Raw genomic sequence first — 24,225 nt, forward strand, 5'->3', positions numbered from 1 at the left:
CTCAGATCAAGTGAATTATGAGATATGACACATCAGCATTCCTAATTACACATTTAGTATATTGTATAGATGAGCTGATAAGATCTCTGCTGACCCACGAAATCTCAATGAAGAACTTTGAAGCTAAGGAAAAGTCAGAAGACAAGAAGCAAAAATCTCTTGTCATGAAAGCTGACTCATCAGATGATGAGAAGATGGCCATGTTTACAAGAAAAATGAAGAAGCTATTCAGAAAGAATGACAAGAATAGCAAAAGGCCATTCAGACAAAGCAATAAATACAAAGCTGAGTCCAGCGACAGTAGACACAAGAAGGACAGCTCGAAGCCTGTCACTTGCTTTGAATGCCATCAAACTGGGCACATTAAAACAAGTTGTCCCACTCTGGAGAAAGAAAAGAAAAGTAGCAGAAAAGCTATGGTGGCAACATGAAGCGATAGTGATGAGTCAACCTCATCAGAAGCTGATGCCACTGAGTCAGCAAACATATGCTTCATGGCTGATGAATCTGCTGACCAATGCCAATTTGAGCAAGCTGACCTCTCAGATGGATCTGACCAAGAGGAGCACTCCAATGAGGTAACATCTCTTCTTTTGCTCAGAAATGAAATGGTTAATGCTCTGAGTGATCTCTATACACTGACCAAAAAGTGTAATAAGAAAATAAGAACACTCAGCAGGCGATGTGATGAGATTGAAGAGGTCAAACTGAGTGACCTCCGACATCTGCTTCAAGACAACACCAAGCAAGATGAAAATCTAAAAATCATGCATCGGTTTGTCTCGGAAGTCCAATCAGACTCTAAGAAACTGAGGAAAGACATCACATCTATACAAAACCAGCTGAGTACATCGGCTAAGAAAAGGTTCTATCCAAATGCTGAGTATCAAGGTATAGGTCAGCATAGACAGTACACTCAGCAGAACAGTCAGTGTGACTGTTGTGGAAAGAAAGGACACACTATAAAGGTGTGTTGGTATGCTCAGCACCATCGTGCTGACTAAAAGAGGAAATACCCTCAAAGGGTAATTTTTTGTGACTTTTGTGGTAAAGATGGCCACACCATAAATGTATGTCGTCACAAAGCAAAATATCATGTTTCACCTGTTTATGCTAACCAATGAGGACCCAAAAAGAATTGGGTACCTAAAGATGAATAGTTTAAATTGCAGGTGAGCCTGAGGTGCGCGGAGAAGTCAAAGCTTTGGTATATTGACAGCGCATGCTCGAGGCATATGACTGGTGATGAAACTTAGTTCATCACACTTGTGCATAAACGAGGTGGAAATGTAAGCTTTGGAGACAATAAGAAGGGTAAGATAGTAGGATCAGGTACTATCGAAGGAAACCCCACTATTGAGTCAGTCTCTTTAGTCAGGGGTCTCAAATATAACCTATTGAGTGTGGCTGAACTGTGTGACAGTGGTAGAAAGGTTGTATTTGATGCCATTGAGTGTCAGATACTCGAGGGAAACAAATGATTTGATTTTAACTGCCCCCCGTGTTGACAATGTTTTCATGTTGAGTTTAGAAAAGAATTTTTCGAAAAACATATGCTTAGTGTCAAATGAAGATAATTCCTGGCTATGGCATATGAGACTTGGTCATGTAAGCATGGACCTCCTTGCCAAATTAGCAAGAAAGCAATTAGTTGAGGGTTTGCCCAAACTTAGATTTGAGAAAGGTCAATTATGCAATGCTTGTCAGCAAGGTAAAAAAACTAAAAAGTCTTTTCAAAGTAAAAATATTGTCTCAACCAAACGACCATTGGAATTGCTACACTTGGATCTTTTTGGACCAGTCCAACCGCTGAGCTTGGGTGGTAAGAGATTTTCCTTAGTCATTGTAGATGATTTCTCTCGGTATACTTGGGTCATCTTGCTGAGTAGCAAGGATGAAGCTTTTGAGATGTTCTCAACACTGATCAGGAAACTTGAAAATGACAAAGATTTAAAATTAGCTCACATCTGTAGTGATAATGGCGAAGAATTCAAAAACCAACAGTTTGATGAATTCTATGAAGTCAGCGACATTGACCATAATTTTTCTGCTCCTAGAACTCCTCAACAAAATGGGGGCAGTTGAGAGGAAGAGAAGAACATTGGTTGAAATAGCTAGGACAATGCTGAGTGAGAATAGGCTTCCAAAGTATTTCTGGGGTGAAGTTGTCAACACAACATGCTATATACTCAATAGGGCTTTAGTTACACCTATACTTAAGAAAAACCCCTACGAACTTTGGAAAGGATGAAAACCCAACATTGGATATTTTCATGTCTTTGGTTGTAAATGTTTTATACTCAATACGAAAGACAACCTTGCCAAGTTTGACTCTAAAGCTGACGAAGCGATCTTTCTAGGGTACTCAACTAACAATAAAGCATATAGGGTGTTCAATAAACGAACTCAAGTCGTAGAAGAGTCTGTCCATACCGAGTTCGATGAAACTGACCCTGCAGGAAAGTCAAGACAGTCTGCCGAAGATGACCCATGCTCAGCTTCCGCTGACCAAAATGGAGCCGCTGAGTCATTACCACACAGGCTGACCAAAGGTAAAAATGAACCTGAAATTACCTTTGCTGACCAATCTAAAACTGTAGAGATTGTTGAAACACCTGCTCCTGAAAACTCAACATTACCCAAATAGATCAAAATCCTAAGAGGACACTCGGAGAAGTCCATTCTTGATGCTGTTGAGAACAACCTGATGACAAGAAATCAGCTCAGGAAATATCTTAGCAATGTTGCGCTCGTCTCAGTTCATGAACCAAAGAACTTCACCAAAGCTGAGCACGACGAATTCTGGATCAATGCGATGCAAGAAGAGCTTGATCAATTCAAGAGAAATGAGGTATGAAATTTAGTGCCAAAACCTAGGAATCAAAAGATCATAGGAACTAAGTGGGTCTTTCGAAATAAGCTAGATGAACAAGGCAATGTAGTCAGGAACAAGGCCAGACTTGTAGCTCAGGGCTACAGTCAGCAAGAAGGCATTGACTATGGTGAGACCTTTGCACCCGTAGCTAGGTTAGAGGCTATAAGAATATTGTGTGCATATGCTAGTTTCATGAACTTCAAACTGTTCCAAATGGATGTTAAAAGTGCATTTCTTAATGGAGTTATAAATGAAGAGGTATATGTTAGTCAGCCTCCAGGGTTTGAAGATCCAAAATTTTCAAACCACGTTTATAAACTCAAGAAGGCCCTGTACGGCCTGAAACAAGCACCACGTGCTTGGTACGAAAGGTTGGCCAGTTTCCTGCTAACCAGGAACTATGTCAGAGGTAAAGTTGACACAACCTTATTCATTAAGAAAAAGGGTAAACCCTGCTGGCACAAATTTACGTAGATGATATTATCTTTGGTGCTACTAATGAATCTATGTGCAAGAAATTTAGTAAACAGATGCAAACTGAGTTCGAGATGTCAATGATGGGCGAACTCAACTTCTTCCTTGGACTTCAAATTAAGCAAGGGAAGAATGACATCTTCATTAGTCAGACCAAGTATGCCAAAGAAATATTAAAGAAATTTGATATGGAAGAATGTAAGCCCATATCTACCCCAATGGGTACTAACACTGTGCTTTGCGCTGATGAGAAAGGTAAGTCAGTAGACAACAAGTTATATCGAGGTATGATTGGCTTTCTACTCTATCTAACTGCTAGTAGGCCTGACATTCAGTACTCAGTATGTTATTGCGCAAGATATCAAGTTGACCCTAGAGAATCTCACTATATAGTTGTCAAAAGAATTTTTAGATATTTGCAGAGCTCAGTTAATGCAGGTTTATGGTATCCAAATACAAATGACTTCACACTCATTGGATATGCTGACGCTGACTATGGATAAGATAAGCTAGAGCGTAAGAGTACTTCAGGAGGATGTCACTTCCTTGGAAGCTGTCTAGTGTCTTGGTTCAGCAAGAAGCAATCGTCAGTGGCCCTGTCAACAACTGAAGCTGAGTACATTGCTGTTGGAAGCTGTGTGGCCTAAGTCATATGGATTAAGCAACAGCAGGAGGATTATGGAGTACAAACAGGAACAATCGAAGTCAAATACGACAACAAGAGTGCCATTGACTTATCTAAAAATCCAATCCAACACAACAGGATGAAGCATGTCAGTATTAGGCATCACTTCATCAGAGACCATGTACTCAAGGGTGAGATCAAGCTGACCTATGTTCCAACAGATGAACAACTTACGGATATCTTCACAAAGCCTTTGGCTCGTGAGCAATTTAACATACTAAGGGAAGCTATCGGTATGTCTAATCCTCTTTAATAAATTTCTACGCGTAAATCAATATTGAGTGATTATTACATGCTGAGTGATTACTGCATGCTGAGTGATTAGTGCATGATATGCTGAGCTAATATGAATGAGATAAAATCACTCTATGCTGAGTAGACACACATACTGAGTGATTACTATGAGCTAAGTTACTAAGCATGATAAAATCCCTTCTACGTAAAACTGAGCACTCATAACTTCAAAAACGTTTAGTATTCTAGATACTGAGTGAAGCCACTTGCACAATAAATGCTAGCACGCGCATTAAGTATCCACCTAGGATGATGTAAGCGTAATAATTAGAAAACATATGCGCCGAATGTGTCATAAATGCCAGGGATAACGGTCGATTGATCAACTCGAGGTGAAACCGCCATTCCGACCTATCAGATTAATTCAAAACGTCTATAAATAGTGGATGATTTCCCACTAAACTCTCTTTACACTTGAAATCTTTGGCATTTGATTTCTCTTTCTTGAATCCCATATCCTCTAAACTCTCTCAAGAATCCTCAAGAACACCATGTCTGATGATTCCCAGAACAACTCCGGCCGGGATTACGATGATAATAATTCCGACCTAAACCCGTCGTCTCCTGCTGAGTAGGAATATCAAGAGACTTCCACTGAGTCTCAAGGACAAGGTCAGCATGACCAATCCAATGTCAGCACTCCGAGCAAAAAACCCAAAGCTGACCAAGCAACTCCTTCAAAGAAGAAGAAGGAGAAAAAGAACAAGCAACCCCAAGAAAGGGTTTTCCTCTAAGTCTATAAAAACGTAAAGAATTTCAAAGTCTTCCGTTCCCGTTGGTTCTCCAAGGGATTTGTAGAAGCTGAAAAGCCCTTTTGCGAGTGGATCTCCAAGAATGGCTGGACCGAGCTATTCTCTCTTCTCGGCACCACTTATCCACAGTTAGTGAGGGAATTCTACACGAACCTCAGAGTTGCCAAGGATGATGTTGACCACTTAGTCACCAGGGTCCAAAACAAGGACATCACCATCACTTTGTCCTACCTCGCTAAACTTCTAAAATTGATGGCAAAAGGTTCAGAGCTCAAGACCATGAATGACTATTTACGCGTCAACTACCCCGTTGAGTTCTGTAAACCGAAGAACCACAAAGGGGAGATAGTCAGTACCTGCATGGGCCAGTCTCAGAAAATGGCTCATTATATTCTGACCAACTTTCTATTCCCCAAGGTCAACTCCTCCTCATCAGCTTCGAACTTCGAGCAATGCTTTATCTAGCACATGCTGACCTACAAGCCGCTCAATATGCCCGTATTTCTCATCGGTGCTTTCCAATGCAGTACCGAAACACTCATGATGGGGTCTCTCATCACCAGAATACTCCAAGATCACAAGGTCAGTATTGTAAAGGAGATTGAAATTTCTGGTACAGAAATCACTGCTGCCGTACTGTTCGGCTTAGCCTACAACCAACCTATTAAGCCCAAGAAAGGAAAGGGGGCTATGGTGGAAGGAGAACCTGCTGATGAAAATGAAGAAGGGGATAATATGGTTGAAGCAGCACAAGATGCGCTGACCAAGAAAGGAAAGAAAGTGATGGGTGACAAAGAACCCACTGACCGCACTAGGCAGGACAAAAAGCGGAAAGCTGACCAATCCGTAAGAGATATTAACACAGCTCCGAAGAAGATTCGGATAATCTCTAGTGCAAAGAAAGTTGCTGCTGAGCAAGCTCAAGGGGAACCTAAGTCAGTGGAGAAAAGGCAAGTTGAGCCTGAGGAAAAAAGTGAAGAGACACCAGATCAGCCCCTCAAGAGGAAGAAAACTTATGGGCTAAAGCCACTTGACGCTCCTCCACCTGACTTCGTGATCACTAAGGAATCACACTTTGTGCGGAGTCAGGAAATTGATTTGGAGAAAGTTCCTTCTGGTCAAGAGGAAGAACTGGGTGATACTAAGGGACAGCCTCATACTGACGAGATGGGTCCTAATGAGCAAAGCAAACCAGTAGATGCTGACCAAGCTGAGCATCTTGCAGAGTCACCAGTGAAGGACAAGGTTGTGGAAGGCCTTGGTACTGACCTTAACTCCTCCTCTGAGTCCCTTGAGTCTATTCCTGCTGATCCTACTCCACCAACCAAAACTCCTAAGGACAGTATGGATAAGCGCTTCAAACGCAAGGCTTAAAAGCCCAACCTGATTGATTTGATGGATGACTCCCCACTTAGAGATCCAATCACTGACCTCACTAAGCTTCAATTCCAATTCTTCTCCACTGTCACTGAGCCAACTCCAGAACAAATCAAGGAAAAACAAGCCTATGTTTCTCGAGCTGAGGAACAAGCCGACCCCAACGTTCCTAAGGGTCAAACTTCTGCCGACACTTCTGCTCAACCCTCCATTGAGCAAGTGCTCGAAGTTTCTGCTGCTCAAGACAACGAGTTAGCAAAGGAAACTCCTGCTCGAGTCAGTTCTGAATTGCCTCAACCTTCAAAATCTACTGAACTTCAGACTGACACTGAGCAGGTCAATATCTCTACTGATCCATCTCTTCCTACTCCTTCAAAGCAGAATGAAAACCAGTCAGCTCCTGCTGTTGACCTGGCTAAAAGTGCAACTGCTGACCAAGCTGGCACCTCTACTTCTCAGCACCAAACACTCCATCCGGTGCTGACAAAATTCCGGCCCCTGAGCACACCATTGATGAATCCTATGCTTACTTGAATGCCTCTAAGTCTGGCAGGAAAATTATCGTCTCAGCTCAAGCTCTCCTTCAGGATATTCATCAAACTCACGCTGATGCTGCTGGGTCTGTTCATGTTGAGCCAACACAAATCTCCTCTGTCACTCAGCTTTTGACTGAAATCAAGGGTCTCAAAGACTTGATGAGTGTCATGACGTCTTTTGCATCTCAACAGCCCAAGCAAGAGTCAATAGTGAAGCTAGCTGAACTCCAGCTGATGATGGTGAACCATATGAACTCCATCCAAGGTCAACTCAATACCTTATCAGCTGCGAACTCAACATATGCAACCTTTGCTGAGGTCAATCAACACTTCACCCAGCTGACCTTTGAGCTGACCGGAGCTCGTGAACGAATCTCCTCCTCCTCTCAGTGTTCCATCGAACAGATTGGCGAAGCCATTCGACTACTCAACCTAAGTAAAGAGGAAATGGACACTGACCAAGTGAAGACCAATGAGATTCTGCAATGCACTCAGTCCACACCTGCATAAGTCCGGCATACAAACACTCAACGTCAAGCATACGACACTGCTCTGCTCAGGATGTATCATCAATCCTATGCCCGAATGACAGAATCGATAACTTGGATCGGGAAGTCTCAAGAGTATCTGCTAAGCATGCTCAGTGCAAACATTAAGATCCCCCGCTTCGAGTATGGACGAGGGAATGCAGGTCTTCCAAGGTCTAAGGGAGAGTATGAGTCAACTCCAACTGTACTCATCAAAGCTGACTCCTGCTGTTCAATAGGGAATCTTCTATGCTCCTTCTCCTCCATCTCATGATGTTGGCAAAACGGGGGAGAAAGAACAAACTCAGCAAAAAACGGGGGAGATATCTAAGCCAGCTACCGGAACTCAGCAAAATCCCGGTTCAACTTCTGCTGACCCGAGTACCCGAACTCAGCAACAACGCACTGCCCAAACCAAACCTAAGTCGAATCAAATTCAAGCCAACATTAGAAAATAGTGCTAGTAATAGTCTATAGTGCTTGTAACTTGTATTTTATGGCATGTTAAGCTGCGTTATATAATCTATAAGCATCTTTTATTCAAACTGGCTTTATATATGCGATGCTTACTTGTTGTGCTTATATGCTGATCTGTCATACTTAACTAATCATTGAACAACAACATGAATCTTGTGAACATAAGGAATAAACAAGTAAAGCATACTCAACACACAACTCTAATATATATAATTGAAACTGAGTAATAACTATGTTCCATGAATTGACCAACTTCTGAAAGCTGACCTGGGCTCATCTGAATTAGATCTTGGAAGGTCTAGAATTGAACTAAGTCAGTAAAGGCATGTCTTAATTTCACTCGATTAAATCTTCGAAGGTTTAGAGTTAATTTAAGTCAATAGATGCAACCCTTACGGGGGAGTAACTTCAGAAGAATAAAAGGTAAATCAATCATGGGGAACTTCAATGCTGAGTTCCATAATTAAATATTTTTGCCAACATCAAAATGGGGGAGTTTGTTGAAACACCTTTCCACATGATTTTGATTTGACAAAATTATTTAAGCTACTCCCATGATTAAGACAATTAAATTTAAGTGATTTGATTTAATTGTACTAATGTGTTTGTTCAATGTTAAGTATATTTATAAATGAGAACAGAAATAAAAAGTAAGACAAAATGAAGTCAGCATGTGAGCCACAGAAGCTGAGTAGAACACAACTCAGCATAATAGAAGAAAAGTCTTCTTTAGAATAAACGCTTGAAGACGAAGCTGACCGAAGAAGCTGAGTAGAACGTAACTCAGCCTCGTCAAAGATAAAGATCGAAGGCAACGCCTATTAAATCAAGCTGAGTGTTCATCAGGACAGCGCCAAATGATCCGTTAACTAAAAGTCAAAATACGACAAAGATCTGCGCCAATTCAGAAGCCTTGAAATTACCCAAGATACCTTTTCGAGATGCATGGGTCAGCAAGCATTTGGCTAAAAGACGAAACTGGCACTAGAAGATGAACCTGGCGGAAGAAGACAAGCCTAACGCCTGCTAATTTCAGACGACAAGATTGGCCTGCAAATCTGTATGCTGACCAATGAATGATGCAAGAAGACCGTTTGAATTCAACGGATATGTCCGAATTCAAATGATTGAAGCATCAGATTTCACTATAAAAGGACAAGTTCATCTCTTGGATCCTTTGCTGAAGTACAAAAAGAAAAACAATACATACAAGCACATACAAAAAGAAAAGCAATTTCTTACACCCAAATCCGATCTCTGTGTAAAAGTCTAGATTGAATTTGTATTCATCTAAAGTGTTATTCATCTAGAAAGAACATATTTGTATCAATTGTAAAGGTTGAGAGAGTGGTGCTGAGTACTCGGTTTTAGTACTCAGCGGCAGAGAAAATCTGAGTGTTCGGTTATAGCACTCAGTAGGATTGAGTAGACGAATAAAGGACGGTACTCTTGCACACTCAATTGCCTTGTAAACGGTTTGTGCTCTACCTTTAAAGATCTCAGTAGTGGATTGAAAAAGCCCGGAAGGATTCTGGGGACTGGCCGTAGGCGGTGAGGCTGAACCAGGATAAGACTTGATAACAACCAGATATAATTTACGGGACTAAAAGGGTAATTGACCAAACGACCGTGTATTCAAGCGATCCGGAGAGCGATGGCGTATCAAGCAAGTCATCCGCATGGCGAATCACCTAGATTCCACCATACGTCATCCATAGTCAAACCTACGGGAGACCCGCCATCATGCCTCGATCCGCGCGTCGAACGGTTAAGCTGATTCCCAATAAAGGCAATTAATGGTCCGTTAATGAGCTAACGGTCACACTTAAAGGAGATCCGTAACCGCCATTAATGAGGCATTAATGGAGACTTTCTGGTTACTGGGAGTTACAACTACATGACTATAAATAGCTTGCATCACAAGCTATTGAGGTACACACTCACATTCTCGCCCTAAACCATTCTCTTGTCAATACAATTTATTCACTATTCCAATACTGACTTTGGCATCGGAGTTTCCCCCCGTCGAACCCAACGATGCCCCCCCACATGGAAGGAATCCGGTCGGAAGTTCATCACCAGTTATCAAGACTGCTGAGTAATCTCTAACCCTTTATCTCAATATATATATGTATGTGTTGCTTGCTTAAATTACTCAGGATATAAATTGTATAAGCTGACACTGAGTAAGAGTGCTGAGTTGGAAGCTGACCTTAAGTGTTAATTCCCAACTCACAAGTAAAATGGTTCTAGTCAGCCTCTGACTAAAGCTGTCTTACATCTCGCTCAGCCTTGCTGACCAAAAACCGAGTAAGGTTATTTAAAGAATTAAATTAAGTCAGCATAATTAAGTGAAAAAGATACATTAGTTCCTAACCCTTCCTTGGAACTAATTACATGGGACCAACAACAAATTCCTCGAATCTGATAGATACCTTAGCTTTTGGAGCTAGGCGAGCCATGAGAGTTGCCGCAGCATTACCCGCACTATTTTCCTCAATGAAACTAATCGTTGAGTTAATGATAAGCATGGTAATGATACCCATAAAGTCAATCTGGAGGCTTCCCCTACAAGAAAAACAAGAAAATTAACTCAACACAATCTTAGAACATAAAAAATTATCTGCTAACTTTTAAAATGCTAGTACTTACTCCTCCATTTGCAAGAGCAATTGCCATAATAGCAGCAGCCTCCATCACCCATGACAAAGGATTCCACATAAACCCCAAAAACTTCAAGAAGAGCAGTGAGGGAGAAGGCGAAGGTGAAGAAGAGCAAAAAGAACAGTCTGCGTGAGTGAGAAAGAGAATCGGAGAAGAAGAATAGGGAGGTTGGTTTCTTCGTTAGGTTTGGAATTGGGGAGCGGCGTGAAATGGAGGTTAGTTAGGGTTGCACATGTTTAAGGTGAGGTGGCAAATGTGGTAGAGATCACGTGGAGGTTGAGGTGTTATACCGTTAGTACCATATCAACAGTTTGTTAGATTAGGGCATTTTTAGTGTTATTTGAAAAATATAAGGATATATTTATGTGTTTATTTGATACAGGGGCATATATGCTAAAACGGACAAATATAAGGACAAATAGGTGTATTAATCCTATTTAATTATGTCAGTGTACATATATAACAAGACTTGTAATATTAAATGACTATTCTATCAATAATTTTTTATATTAATACTGATTATAATAATATAGGGCTTAGATGACATATAATAAATTGTTTTTGGTGTTGCTATGCCAATATTTTAATGACTTTTTTTATATTCTAATCGGCTAAAATTGCTTTATTGAAATTAAACTTAAATTCAATGATTTTATTCCATTTAATCATTTTTGTTGATCCATTTTGAAGTCTAAAACTACAGAAACAAAAGTATAAATTTTTTAATCAAACTCAGAAAATAAAACAATATTTATATTTATAAACTTTAAGATTTTGATTTAATCATCCTAACCATCTTAAGAGAAAAAAGGCAACAAATGAACAATATTTTGGATAATAAAATGCTACTAAAAATGAAAAGACAAGAACTTCCATTTAGATTTGAGCTTTCATAAAGTCTCTAAAATTAATTAGTCATTGTTAATGCTAACTAATTATCGAACACTGTCTATTATGAGTTATCTATCCAATAGCAGAAAGAAAACAAACAAATACTAATCCGGGTCGGGGGTATTAAGGTAATTTCATGTCGCTCCGCCTTAAAATTTGATTAAATGCAACTCCGCCACCGGGGCCGCACCGCACCGCCGGTGAAGTTGTTTTTCTCTCTCTACTCCTCCTCTACAAAATCTTCAAATTATTTTTTCAATTAAAAAGTCCATCAAATGTATTCCTTACCTCACGCTCAAATCTTTCTTCCTCTTTCTTTCTCTTCCGGACCAGACACCTAAATTCACTCTCCATTTTATCTCAATCTCTCCCTAGAGGCTATATCAATCTATACATACAGGGAACATTATTTTTTAATTTACTGTGGAGTGGAATTGGGAGTTTGTGACGAGGCATTGTTGAATTTGATATGATTTTACAATGCTCGAGTAGATAATAATGGCGCAGTATAGGCAATCTGGGTATCATTACTCAAACGGTGCGTCGGATCACGTATCCATTGGGATTCGAGCTTCTCCTTCCCAGCAGCAGCAGTATAAACCAGTTCGTATTCGCCGATCGGCTCGATCCGACAAAAGCCGCGCTCCCAGCTACCTGATCGGTGCCGTTATTGTTTTTCTCTGTCTCGCCTTCGTTGTTACTGTTTTAGCTTACTATTACCTCTCCGCGGATAGTAAAGGTTTGGTTAGTTAATTATGTTTGCTTGATTTGAAGTTTTCTCTACTTCTGTTTTGTTTGTTTGGCTGCTCAGAAAGCATGAAAAATTCTGGGGGAGAGTGAAAATGGAAGAGGGGATTCTTTTCCTATTTGTTAAAGAAAAATGCAGCTACATTTGAATTAGATGAAGGGTATTCTACATAGCTTAGATTACTATTATAAAAGAGAAGAGTTCGTTTTCTAGTGTGTTCGCTATAGATCAAGTTCTAGTTTATTTTGTTGGCTTTTTTAGATTTACTGTTCAATTCGTTTTCTCTAGTTCTTTGCGTAATAAGTTTAATTGGAAAATTCATTTCGACTAACCAAACCTTACTCTGAATTTCAATTGAGCACAAGTGTTTGTCATCTGAATTTATAGCCAAAGATGAGATATGAGTTAAATGCGATATATGTTTTAACTTAACCAGGAATTTCAAACAGTATAGTGAATTCTGGTGATTTGGGTTGTATTTGCTGTTTCGAGTGATGTGTACTTTTAGGCATTCTAGCTGCTGTGGCTGACTATAACTATGAGTTTTTTTCTTTTTTACATCTCTCATATGTTATCATGATGTCTCTACTGGTGCAGAGACAAATGATCATACGGATGATGATGATTTCATAAAGAATGATTTTCTTACAAATGTTACACGGACCGAAGATGTTAGAGTCCTCGGGTTCGGCCAAGGTTCTGTACATGGGCGGGATTCTAGGTATTGGGATAAGGATGATAGGAGAAGGGATGGGGATTATAGTGAGGATGATGCCAAACACGAAAGCAAGTATCCTAGGGATGTGTCTGCTGAAAAGGGTCATGATCTGGTGAAAGTGAATAATGACAAGGAGAAAACTCCTCAAGATGATCCAGCCAAGGCTTCAGATCTAAGAGGAGTTGCTTTGTACAATGAAAATGGGCGTAATGAATTAAAAAAGTATGAAGAAGAGTATGAGGCCTCTCTAAAGAATGCTCTCCTATCAAATGACGAGAATGACAATAGAAAACAAGTTATTGAAGACGAGGGTCATGGAGAGCATCATGAGTTAGTTGATATTGATAATGAATATGATGATGGTATAGATTCCCATGACCTGCATGTGGACGAATACGGTGATTCTGAACATGAGAATGAAGATCACAAGGTTGTAGCCGTAGGAATAACCCATGACGATGGCAGAGAGTTGTCTGATCTCCATGATGCTGAAATGAAGGATAAAAACCTTTCCAAGGATGGTCATGAAGTTTCAGGAGATAAGACTGGGAAGTCTTTGACCACCAAAGGTTCAGACATTATTGACAAGATTTCTCAGTATGTGCGTTCAAGTGGGGGTCAATCTACAACTAAATCACGTGCTGATTCAAAACGAAAAGCAAAGCGGCGCAAATTCTCGGGTAATTTTCCTTTTATGCGTTTCTCTCTATGGTGTTATTTTGTGTGAGCAATTTGATACCAGCTCAATCACAATAAAATTTGATTTTCCTTGGGTAAATTATAGCAATACAATTATATGACATTTTGTTTTTATTTTTAACTTCTGTAAGTTTGTAACTTTTCAGTCAGAAAGAATACACTATAAATAAACATATTGGTTATTTTATTGGATGTCTAGGTGTCAAATCTTAAAAAGGTTAGTTGGACATGGGATTATTATTATTATTTTATTTTTTTTGGTGGGGGGTATATGTTGCATTCTGGTGTATTTGTTGTTTGATTCTGTGATTTATATAAAAGTGGCTTCTTATTTGCTATATGATCCACTCACTGGATGAAATACCTAAGAGATGAGCTGAAGTTCTAGAGCTTCTGAGATATGCTTGATGAATCTGGATTTCTGTTCCTGCAGCTATAGCTTAAGGGTTTAAAATAAGGAGGTTTGTTGAAGCCTAATGCTGAAAAATGGATTGAGATGTAGGTGAATGATAATATGCATTATCCTCTATATATAATCTCCATTTTCATGTGCAAATTATTTTTTTCTTCTTCTTTTGGAAGTAAAAGAAAACGCTTAGCAAAATAGGGTATCTTCTTGTTGTGCTTTTGCCTAGTCTTGTTTATATGGCATGACCTTTTTCTCATCCTGTTCAGGCACATCTGATTAGTTTAGACTGGGACTGGTTTTAAGCCTGTCTGGGAAATAGGAAATTTCTATAATTTGAGTCTAAAATATATAAAACTTTTGCGTATTTTCTTGTGCATTTTGCTTTTGATGGTTTGGACGGCGTGCTTCTATTGCCTGTTAAATACATGAGGATAGAAATCAAAGCCTCTTCGTTCACCACTCAATCAGGGTGGGGGCTGTTGCTTTAGCTGTGTATAAACACTTCGTAATGTTTAAAACAAATACTGCAATTAAGAGCCTCATTTACGGGAGCTTATGGCACCCAAAACAACATAAAGAATAAAAATTTAGCCTGATGTGAATGAAAGGACTCCAGTATACATTCAAGAACAAAAAATACCTTGTCAACTACCTTTTTCCTTCTTGGTATGGCTATATTACTGGCAGCCTTTGGGGTCTTAATTTGGTTATTTGCAACACACGTTTGCATTTTTCCAATCGTAGGATTGAACTGTTCATCCTTGTTGATTCTTTGAATGGTAGCTTGTACAATATGGGATCCTTTCAAGAGTCCAGCAATTCGATTGCTGGGTTGTTAGGCGAGGTCCTGAACTCCTGATGTTGGATATATTATCTGAAACATGATACTGCAATGTGATCAACAGTTGATTGATAAGTAAATGAAGTACAGTACAAGTATTGGCTGTAAACAATTAAACGGAAAGTCACCTATTAAACCTTTGCAAAATGCAAGATTAAAGGGAAAATGATTTGTTCTGTGGAAGGCCATATTACTTGTAGCTCTTGTGACCTGTAAGCTGGATACTCTGGTGTTAAGTTTCTTTAGGAGAGTATAGAAGGTTATTTTGAGCGGTATATGCATTGGTAAGATTGAAATCAAAATTAAAGGGAAAATGGGTTTGTTCTATGAAAGACATATTACTTGTAGCTCTTGCAACATTTAAGTTGGATTCTTTGGTGTTATGTTCCTTTGGGAGAGCATCAGAGAAAACATTAAAGGGAAAATGGGCTTGTTCTCTTGTAGGCCCTATCACTTGTAGCTCTTGTGAACTGTAAATTTTGGTGTTATGTGTTCTTTTGGAGTATTGAAGATAAACTTCAGTAGCATATTCATTAGCAAGAAAAACTGAATTTGGAAAATACTGTATGTTGAAATTGGGCTTTGGCGTAGTAACTTCTTGAATGCGTAACGAAGCAGTTTCATGAACTGCTGCCCTGTCTGAGCTTATTTGTCAAATTTCTGAGTTACATACAAACTGGAAAACTTTCTCACAATATAACGCAAATATCTACACAGATAAATTTAAGTTTCTATCACTGTATCGTTCAAGTAGTGTAGGGTCCCTTTTTCAACTATCAGGGTCTTCATTTTTTTTTTTGTCCTTTTCTTGAAATGGTAAGTAGCTGTGTATTTGGTCCTGCACACTATATCTTTGTTTCTTTCTTCATGTTCAGGATAGGTTTCTGCTTTCTGTTATGGTATTTCATTGCAGGATATTGTTCTATTTGTCTAGAGAACTTCCTTGTTCTATCTGCTTTTCTTTTATATGTAAAATTTGGTGTAAGTCTAAGCTCTAGACTGGTTGATCGTTCAAGTAGTGTAGGGTCCTTCATAAAGTTTTTGCTTAATGTTTAGCATAATTCCCCTTTTAACCATCAGGTTCAGGATCTTCATGCTTTTTGTCCTTTCTTTGAATGTTCAATACCTGCATATTTGGTTTTGCAAACTATACCTCTGTTTCTTCCTTCATGTTGAGTATATGGTTCTGTTTTTTTGTTGTGTTATACTGTTATTTCATTCTGGCATTTGTGTTCTATTTGTTATAGAGAACTTTCTTTTCTGTCTTTCAGTTTTTGCATGCAAATTTTGGTCTCATAAACTAAAGTTTCCCCTCCATGTACAATGATTTATGCAGGTTTCACTGTTAGGATGTGATTCTTCTTCTTTTGTTCTTTTCCATTATGAGATTTTTGTTTTGCATGACTTAGAATGTTTTTATTTCTTTTTATTTATTTTTTATTATGCATTATTTTTCACTTTTTTCCTCTCTATTTTTAATTATGTAAAAATGTCTGATATATGATGCTTGACAGGTTCATGCGAGATGAAGTTGATAAATTCTAGTTCTCAGCTTGTGGAGCCTTTTGAAAGTCGAAAATTCGCAAGATTTTCTTTGCAGTATGTTGAAAAGGAGGAGAAGCCCGATGGAGTGGACCAATGGGAGCCCAGATTTGCTGGGCATCAGAGCTTACAAGAACGAGAAGAATCATTTTTGGCGCATGATCAAAAGATAAATTGTGGCTTTGTCAAAGGTCCTGAAGGTTCCCCAAGTACAGGATTTGATTTGGCTGAAGATGATGAAAATTATATCAGTAGATGCCACATTGCTGTGATCTCTTGCATCTTTGGAAATTCAGATCGTTTGAGGTCACCTACAGCTAAAATGGTATGCACTTTGATTTGTATGTCAGTCACTTCTATACTATGTTAAATTTCTTTTAAAACTTCCATACCAGTAATGGATTTAAAATAAGAAATCCAAATAGATATGAGCTAATCCTATCAGTCTTTAGGACATTGAAGATGTCACCATGAATTTGACAGTATTGATGTAATTTCAACAGCCTAAGCACTAATTCATGACGAGGCATTAAATATTTAGGAAGTTCCTGCAGGCTACATACTGATAGATTGGTTTATTTTATTTCAAATTTGATTTTTATTTTAAAGCCACTTATATGTTGGCCTAGTAAATTGTCTTCAAAATATGGTGTAGCTTCTTATAAAGGAATTTTGCCTAGATATCAACTTCAAGAAGAGGGATTGATGCCACCTCACCATGTTCTTTACTCTTTTAATAGGGTTCAATTATTCAATTTCTAGGTTCAATTTTTCTTTTTTCAGTTTTGTTTTTAACTATTGACCAAGTTTACCTTGTTCTTCTTTAGTGATTTTCTGTATCCTTTCATGCCTAAATCAAATCAGTCTTTACTGTTGATGCTGTTTATTGGCGGGGCAGGGATGATCATTGATAAATTTGGCACCATGGAGCTGTGCATTTTAAGTTTTTGATGAGTTGTTCTGTTTATAGTAGCAATTTTTTATTTTTACCATATGGTGATCTTTCTGTTATTTGATCCACGATTCATTTGAATGTCTGGAATGAAACCACTGGTAGAACAAATATTAGATTATTAGATTTAACCAGAAACATAGATATGGACTATATAAGCCTTATCCTTTCTTCCTAGTGACATTTCCTTGAGTCTGGAAGCTTTTGATCGTTTGCTTGAATACTTGACTGTACCAATTTACCAAATCATATATTTGAGAACCACACCGCAAAATTCTATAATTTTCATGTTAAAAATTCGACCTACAAAGGATGAATTTATTGTGGTAGAATTTTAATAACGGACAAGAGATTGTTGTTCTATATCATATGTGAAAGGATAGAGGATTTCTGGATTATATATTATGATATTACTGGCTATTACTTATATCCATTCTCTGTTTATTCATCTTCCTCTAGTGACTGTGGGGTACAGCCCCTTAATCTATAGGTAAAAGGACTCATTTTCTCTTTTTATCGTGAAGAACTACTCTAGGATGGAAATTGTCTTGCGTTCGCCTGATGTTGCCAATATTTTCTTTCAAGTGGCTTAAGAACAATTGAAGGAAGGTATTTGGTGAATATATGAGAATCTTGATTGCTAAGCTTGCTCAGTCATTGGCATTCTAATGTTGTCTTTCATTTGTAATGTTTTCAATATGTTTTCTGTCCTCTTTTTCTCTTCTCCTTTTCTTTTTCCTTCTCACTCTGATCCTGCACTGTGCTTCCTTAAATATGAAAGGTTATACTACGACCTTATTGTTTTGTGCATCTGGCTCTCCATTTTCATTCTATATGTCATTTCCCTGTCAGGTCACTCGTTCATCAAGGAAAAACGTGTGCTTTGTTATGTTCGTGGATGAAATTACATCGCAAACGCTTTATTCAGAAGGCCATTTGGCAGATAGATCAGGCTTTATTGGTTTATGGAAGATTGTGGTAGTGAAGAATCTTCCATATACTGATATGCGCAGAGTGGGTAAAATACCAAAATTGTTGCCACATCGGCTTTTCCCTTCTGCGAGGTAAGACATAGCCCTTATGAGTGAAATGGCTGTCTGTAATGCATGTGCTTTTGGAAATACTGTAGCCTATATGAAATTTTATGCTTCAATATCTATAGATGCAACAACTTTAAGCTGTTTATTCTTTTGACGACCTTGAATGAAAAGAGAGAAAATAGTAGAACTGAAAACAGAACATGATTACGTTTTTTGAGATTCAGTTACAATGTGGGAGAAATTTTTGACGGGAATGCAATCGTAAACAATAGACTTGCATATCTTTTTTTTGGACTTACCCTCAGATGGGTTTAATTGAGTTTCGGAGAATGGTTGCATAAGACTCCACTATCTTCCGTCTATCCAGTTCAAAAAATAGTAACACATATCATGCTCTTGGAACAAATGTGGGTAGTCTTACCTTTTGACTCAAAGGTTGGAATGAGTGCTGCTTAATGCTTATGTTGCTGTCTTGCAAGCACTCTATATGCATGCGTATGGAGTTGATGAAGTATGCAAAAAAACTTCTTTTGTTATCTAAACTATTTTTCCTAATCAATATCTTCTCAGATATTCAATATGGTTGGATAGCAAATTACGTCTTCAACTTGACCCTATGCTCATTCTGGAATATTTACTATGGCGAAAAGGTCATGAATATGCCATTTCTAATCATTATGATCGCCATTGTGTATGGGAAGAGGTTGCACAAAACAAGAGACTGAACAAATATAATCATACTGTGATAGACCAGCAATTTAATTTCTACCAAGCTGATGGACTGACGAAATTTGATGCTTCTGATCTGAACAAGCTTCTTCCGAGCAGTAAGATCTTTTCTATTTGATTTCTTTTGTTTTCTTATGCGTACAATTTATAGCGTGAATGGAATTTTTCCACCTTTGCTTAACAAGACACGTGCATTGCATATAGATGTGCCTGAAGGGTCCTTAATTGTGAGAGCGCACACTCCAATGTCAAACCTGTTCTCCTGTCTTTGGTTCAACGAGGTTGATCGTTTTACTCCTCGTGATCAATTGAGTTTTGCATATACATACCAGAAACTGAAAAAGATGAATCCCGAGAAACCATTTTCTTTTCACATGTTCAAGGTGAAGATTTCTATCCAATTTCATCTGCTATACTTGTTTCGGTTGTGTCAAAATTCCTTTTGAATTTCACATGATCACTTTTCTTTCTGAAATTTTATGTTGAATGATGCAGGACTGTGAGAGAAGAGCCATGGCGAAGTTGTTTCGTCACAGGTCAGAGGAGAAGCGAAATAGTCTTCGTCAACAAGCAAGATAATGAAATGCCTGAGACATACGTCTCTTCTCTTATCAGAGGCAAATTTCTGTATATTAGTACTTGGCTACACTGAAATCTACTGCCAGATGATGGTGCATATCCTCAAATGCCTCGAAATTTCAGACAAGTTTGTTGTAGACGAGATAAGATGCCTCGAGTTTTGCAGTATGAAAGTGGAAGAAAGAAACAACATGAATACGGAGTTATTTGTTGGCGATAAGGTGATAATCGCAGCAAGTATAGTATTCGGTAATTGCAGCAAGTATAGTATTCTGTCGATTAAATACGTCTATATGAAAGCAGTAACTAGCAATACACATGATCATCTTTTATTTTACCAATTTCATTTGCTATTCTTTGTTTCATTTTGAGGTCAGCATGTGTTATACCATTATTTCTGCTAGAAATACATCATCTTCGTTTTCCCCCTATTTGGGTTTCTACTAAATTTTCTTATCGATTGGATATTAATATTTGATTGTTTGTAACAAATTTTGATGGGAAAACAAGCATGTACGGTATATTCTTGCTCAAGTGTTTTGTCCTAAATGCATTTTTTTTAATAATTGCTGTTTTGATGAATATTTATTTTACTAATATAGTTCCTTGGAGAAACATAATGCCTTAAACTACTATTACCCCTTTTATCTAGCTCAGCATCTAATCTAGTGAAGCAGTTCCTATCAGGAACTTGCCTACTTTGTTGGGAGTTTGAGTTCACTCAGGGGAGCGTTGTTTCTTAACTTATTACTTATTATTTGATAATATTTGTTATCTTGATCTGTTAAAATTGCTGAAATTTCATAGATGATAAATTAATAGTTCTGTTAGTTTTTTTAATAGTTATGGATCAGTATTCTGTTACGTAGATTAAGGTTTTAAACGAAATTGTAAAATTACCATTAACATTGGTTGCGATCTTATCAATTTTGATACGCTATGGTAAAATGTTACTCAATAATAAGACAGACAGTAAATAAATCAAACATTTTTTGTAATTATTAGCTAGCTTATAGCTGTAATTTTATCCATAAAGAAGGCCAATCCAAGCAAAATTTTATTTTCGGCTGATTCAACACGAGCTATTAAAGCAACACTGATTATGTGAATGAGAGACTACTGAAATACGGATAGCTTGTTGTTGTACACGATCTCATAAAAAAAGACTCGTCATATTCCGAATCGAGATGCTATGCCTAAAAGCAAGTTTTTTTCGAAGGGAGGACATCTGGAAAATGCCCCAAAATGCAAATTGCATCTTTCTTTCGTGGGGTACGACTCTATGAGCTATTGGACAAAGGTTTACCCTTAACTAGTATAAGGGGGATTTTCCACTGCTTCTGTCCACGATATATCTTATATACTAGTTTAAGGCATCGCCTTTTCTTCACAAGTCAGATCCAATAATAGATTAGAGACAAAGACAAACATTTTAGATATGGTGATCGTGTAGCCCAACATAATTTGACATATATACTCTTAAGAAGACTTACGAGATTTTGGTGTCATTTGGTTCGCGGAATGGAATGTAATGAAATAGAATTGTTATTCCAAAGGAATAGAATAACAAAGAATGAAATAGAAATTCCTTAGAATAACTATTCCTATGTTTGGTTGGTGGAATAAGATAGAATGTAATAGATAATTTTTTTTATTCAAAAGATAACATTACCCTTAAATGTAATTTCTTTGTTTTTTCACATTAAAAACAGAAAAAACGTGAAAAAATAGACAAAAAAAACTTGAAAATTTATTAAAAACACGAAAACGTGAAAACACAAAAAGTGAAAAAATTTGAAAATCACGAAAAGCAAAAAAAATATTAAAAACAGAAAAATATGAAAAATATGTGAAAATGTGAAAAATGCGTTTATAACGTTTTTTTTTCATATTTTTTTGCATTTTTTTTACGTATTTTCATATTTTTCAAGTTTTCTTGTTTTTCGCGTTTGTTCACATTTTCGTATTTTTCACATTTTGTCATGTTTTCGTGTTATTAACGTTATTGTGTTTTTTTGCATTTATTTGTTTTTTTTTTGCGTTTTGACGTTTTAGTTTTTCAGTTTTTCCCTTTCCGCATTTTCATTTTTTCGTGTTTCTGTATTTTTTGTATTTTATTACTTTTTCATGTTATTCACTTTTTTCATGTTTTTCGTTTTTTTTCACATTTTCGTGTTTTGTTTGCGTTTTTCGCGTTTATGGATCCGCTAAAATTTATAGGATTTGAGAAATTGATTAGACAAAAGGATGGGGATTTAATGGAGGATAATTTTGTAAATTACAAAAATATAATATTAGGAATAGAATTCTTTAGCTAAATTAAAGAATAGCTATTCCATGAAAATAAGGAATATGAATTTTATGGAATAACTATTCCATAAAAAAACTTGAACCAAATGTGAGAATAGCTATTCTTTAGAAATATCTATTCTATTCTCCCTCTATTTCGTGAACCAAACGAATAAGGGGTTTCAAGAATGTTACTCAACATCCTTTATGGTTATTATATACTTCCATCTTTATTATTCTCATAAAATTTTATTTTAATCTGTATTTTACTTTTTATTTTGATTCTCATAAATATTTAATTTTATTCTTTTTATCTTTACACTAATTTTATATTTTACTTATTTTTTTTTACTTATTTCTTTTGAAACATATTTATTTTTACTTATAAAAATAGTTTTGAGCAATTTTTTATTATATCATCTTATCTCCGTTTTAATATTTATTTCTAATTATTATTTTTTAAATATAATTTTTATGTATTCTCTTTTATTAATTTTATTTCAATTTATTTTGGTTCACGGTCTTTTGATTTGAATGGTTAAAACAAATTAATTCACAACTCTATTAATTCATTCGTTTGAATCAAACAGTCACAATAGAAATCAGAATTATATCATTTCCTTTTTCGAACTAAAACAAACGAATTTAGGATCATTCATTTCCTTTTTACTTATTTTCCTTTCTATATCCATTTTTGTTACATCCACACCCTTTTTATATCCATTTTTGTTACGTTTGCACGAACCAATTCCGCAAACCAGTTTGCGTCTCCTTAAAATCGTAAGTCTCTCAAAATATTGATTCCTTTATAAAGGGATAAGGCATCAAAATTTTTTTTTTCCAAGAGAAAACGATATGTTTATTAAAAGCAAAACAATACCAAAGTTACAGATCAATATTGGCTAATAGCCAATTTGTACAAAGAAAATCATCCATACATAAGGAATCAAAAATTTGGGCTTGCTTAGCTACTTTATGAGCTGCCCAATTACATTCTCTTTTGACAAAGACAAAACGACAATTCGGGATAAAATCCGTCAGCCGGGTTATATCAGCCACAAGAGTTAGAATGGAGCATATTGTGGGACTACTGCTGTTGTTAATGGAAGTAATCAATTGTGATGAATCTGCTTCAAAAATGACTTGTCTGAAGCCGTAGTCTATGTAGAAACGAACAGCTTCCCTCATTGCAAGGGCTTCGATCATTAACGGACACTGGTAGCCATGGAACCGTCGGGCTCGACATGCCAGAATATTTTCGTAGTGATCCCTCGCTACAATACCTGCACTTCCTTTTGAAGAGCTGTTATTGAAACTACCATCCACGTTAATTTTCACCCAATCCCTGGGTGGTGTGGACCAACAAAGAACTTGCTGACTCATAGATGGGATATTAACACTAAAGGATGGGTTTTTTGTATTCAGGTGCAGAGAGGCAACTGAATCAAACCATTCCCGCGATTGAATAATGACTTTGTCGATAAGTTCTTTGTTGTTCCATACCTTCTGATTGAAAATCATTTCATTTCTCCCTTTCCACAGTTGCCAGAGAAGGAAGCAGGCACGTGGAAGATCGTCTGTCAGCCTATTCTCTTGCTTATAAATGTTAATCGTCAGCCTCCAAATTTCCACAATGTTGCAATTGATAAGACCTTCTGATCTCACTGAGAAAGGAGGAGAGAACCAGATGATTTTTGCTCGTTCACAACCAAAAAATAAATGGACTGTATCTTCAATAGCATCACAGAATGGACATGTTGGTGTTACCAAGATACCTATTCTTGCCAAGTTTGCATTGGTAGGAAGTCTATTTAAGATTAAACGCCAAAGAAAAACCTTGATCTTATTGGGAACATTAACCTTCCAAACTTGCTGCCATGTATGCGGATCCATTTGAGGATTGGTTGATGAATCTTGATTCAATGAGGTTGCCACTCTGTAACCGGATTTAACTAGGTATTCTCCCGTTTTGGAAAAATTCCAAATAAGAGTATCAAAGTGATCAGTGATACTTATAGGGATAGCGAGAATCTGCTCCACATCTTCATCAACAAACAAATCCTTAATTAAGTTGTTATTCCACATACATGTGTCTGGATTGATCAGTTGATGAACGCTAATATAGGA

The 24,225-nt window shown here is 37.3% G+C and overlaps 1 protein-coding gene across 1 annotated transcript; it reads left to right on the top strand.

The window, feature by feature from the left end:
• The first annotated feature begins 11,724 nt into the window (after positions 1–11,724).
• LOC136235433 (uncharacterized) lies at positions 11,725–20,343 on the top strand. The gene is made up of 7 exons (XM_066025100.1): positions 11,725–12,291; positions 12,898–13,698; positions 16,482–16,834; positions 18,314–18,525; positions 19,072–19,328; positions 19,435–19,613; positions 19,726–20,343. The coding sequence occupies exons 1-7, from the start codon at positions 12,051–12,053 to the stop codon at positions 19,807–19,809; spliced, it is 2,127 nt and encodes a 708-aa protein (XP_065881172.1). The 5' UTR covers positions 11,725–12,050; the 3' UTR covers positions 19,810–20,343.
• Positions 20,344–24,225: the final 3,882 nt, after the last annotated feature.

The sequence above is a fragment of the Euphorbia lathyris genome, chromosome 7 (genome assembly GCF_963576675.1).
Source record: "Euphorbia lathyris chromosome 7, ddEupLath1.1, whole genome shotgun sequence".
NCBI lineage: Eukaryota > Viridiplantae > Streptophyta > Magnoliopsida > Malpighiales > Euphorbiaceae > Euphorbia > Euphorbia lathyris.

Coding starts and splice junctions, on each gene's coding strand:
- LOC136235433 (XM_066025100.1), top strand. CDS start 12,051: ATGGCGCAGTATAGGCAATCTGGGTATCATTACTCAAACGGTGCGTCG. Junction 12,292..12,897: donor CCTCTCCGCGGATAGTAAAG/GTTTGGTTAGTT, acceptor CTACTGGTGCAG/AGACAAATGATCATACGGAT. Junction 19,329..19,434: donor GAACAAGCTTCTTCCGAGCA/GTAAGATCTTTT, acceptor CATTGCATATAG/ATGTGCCTGAAGGGTCCTTA.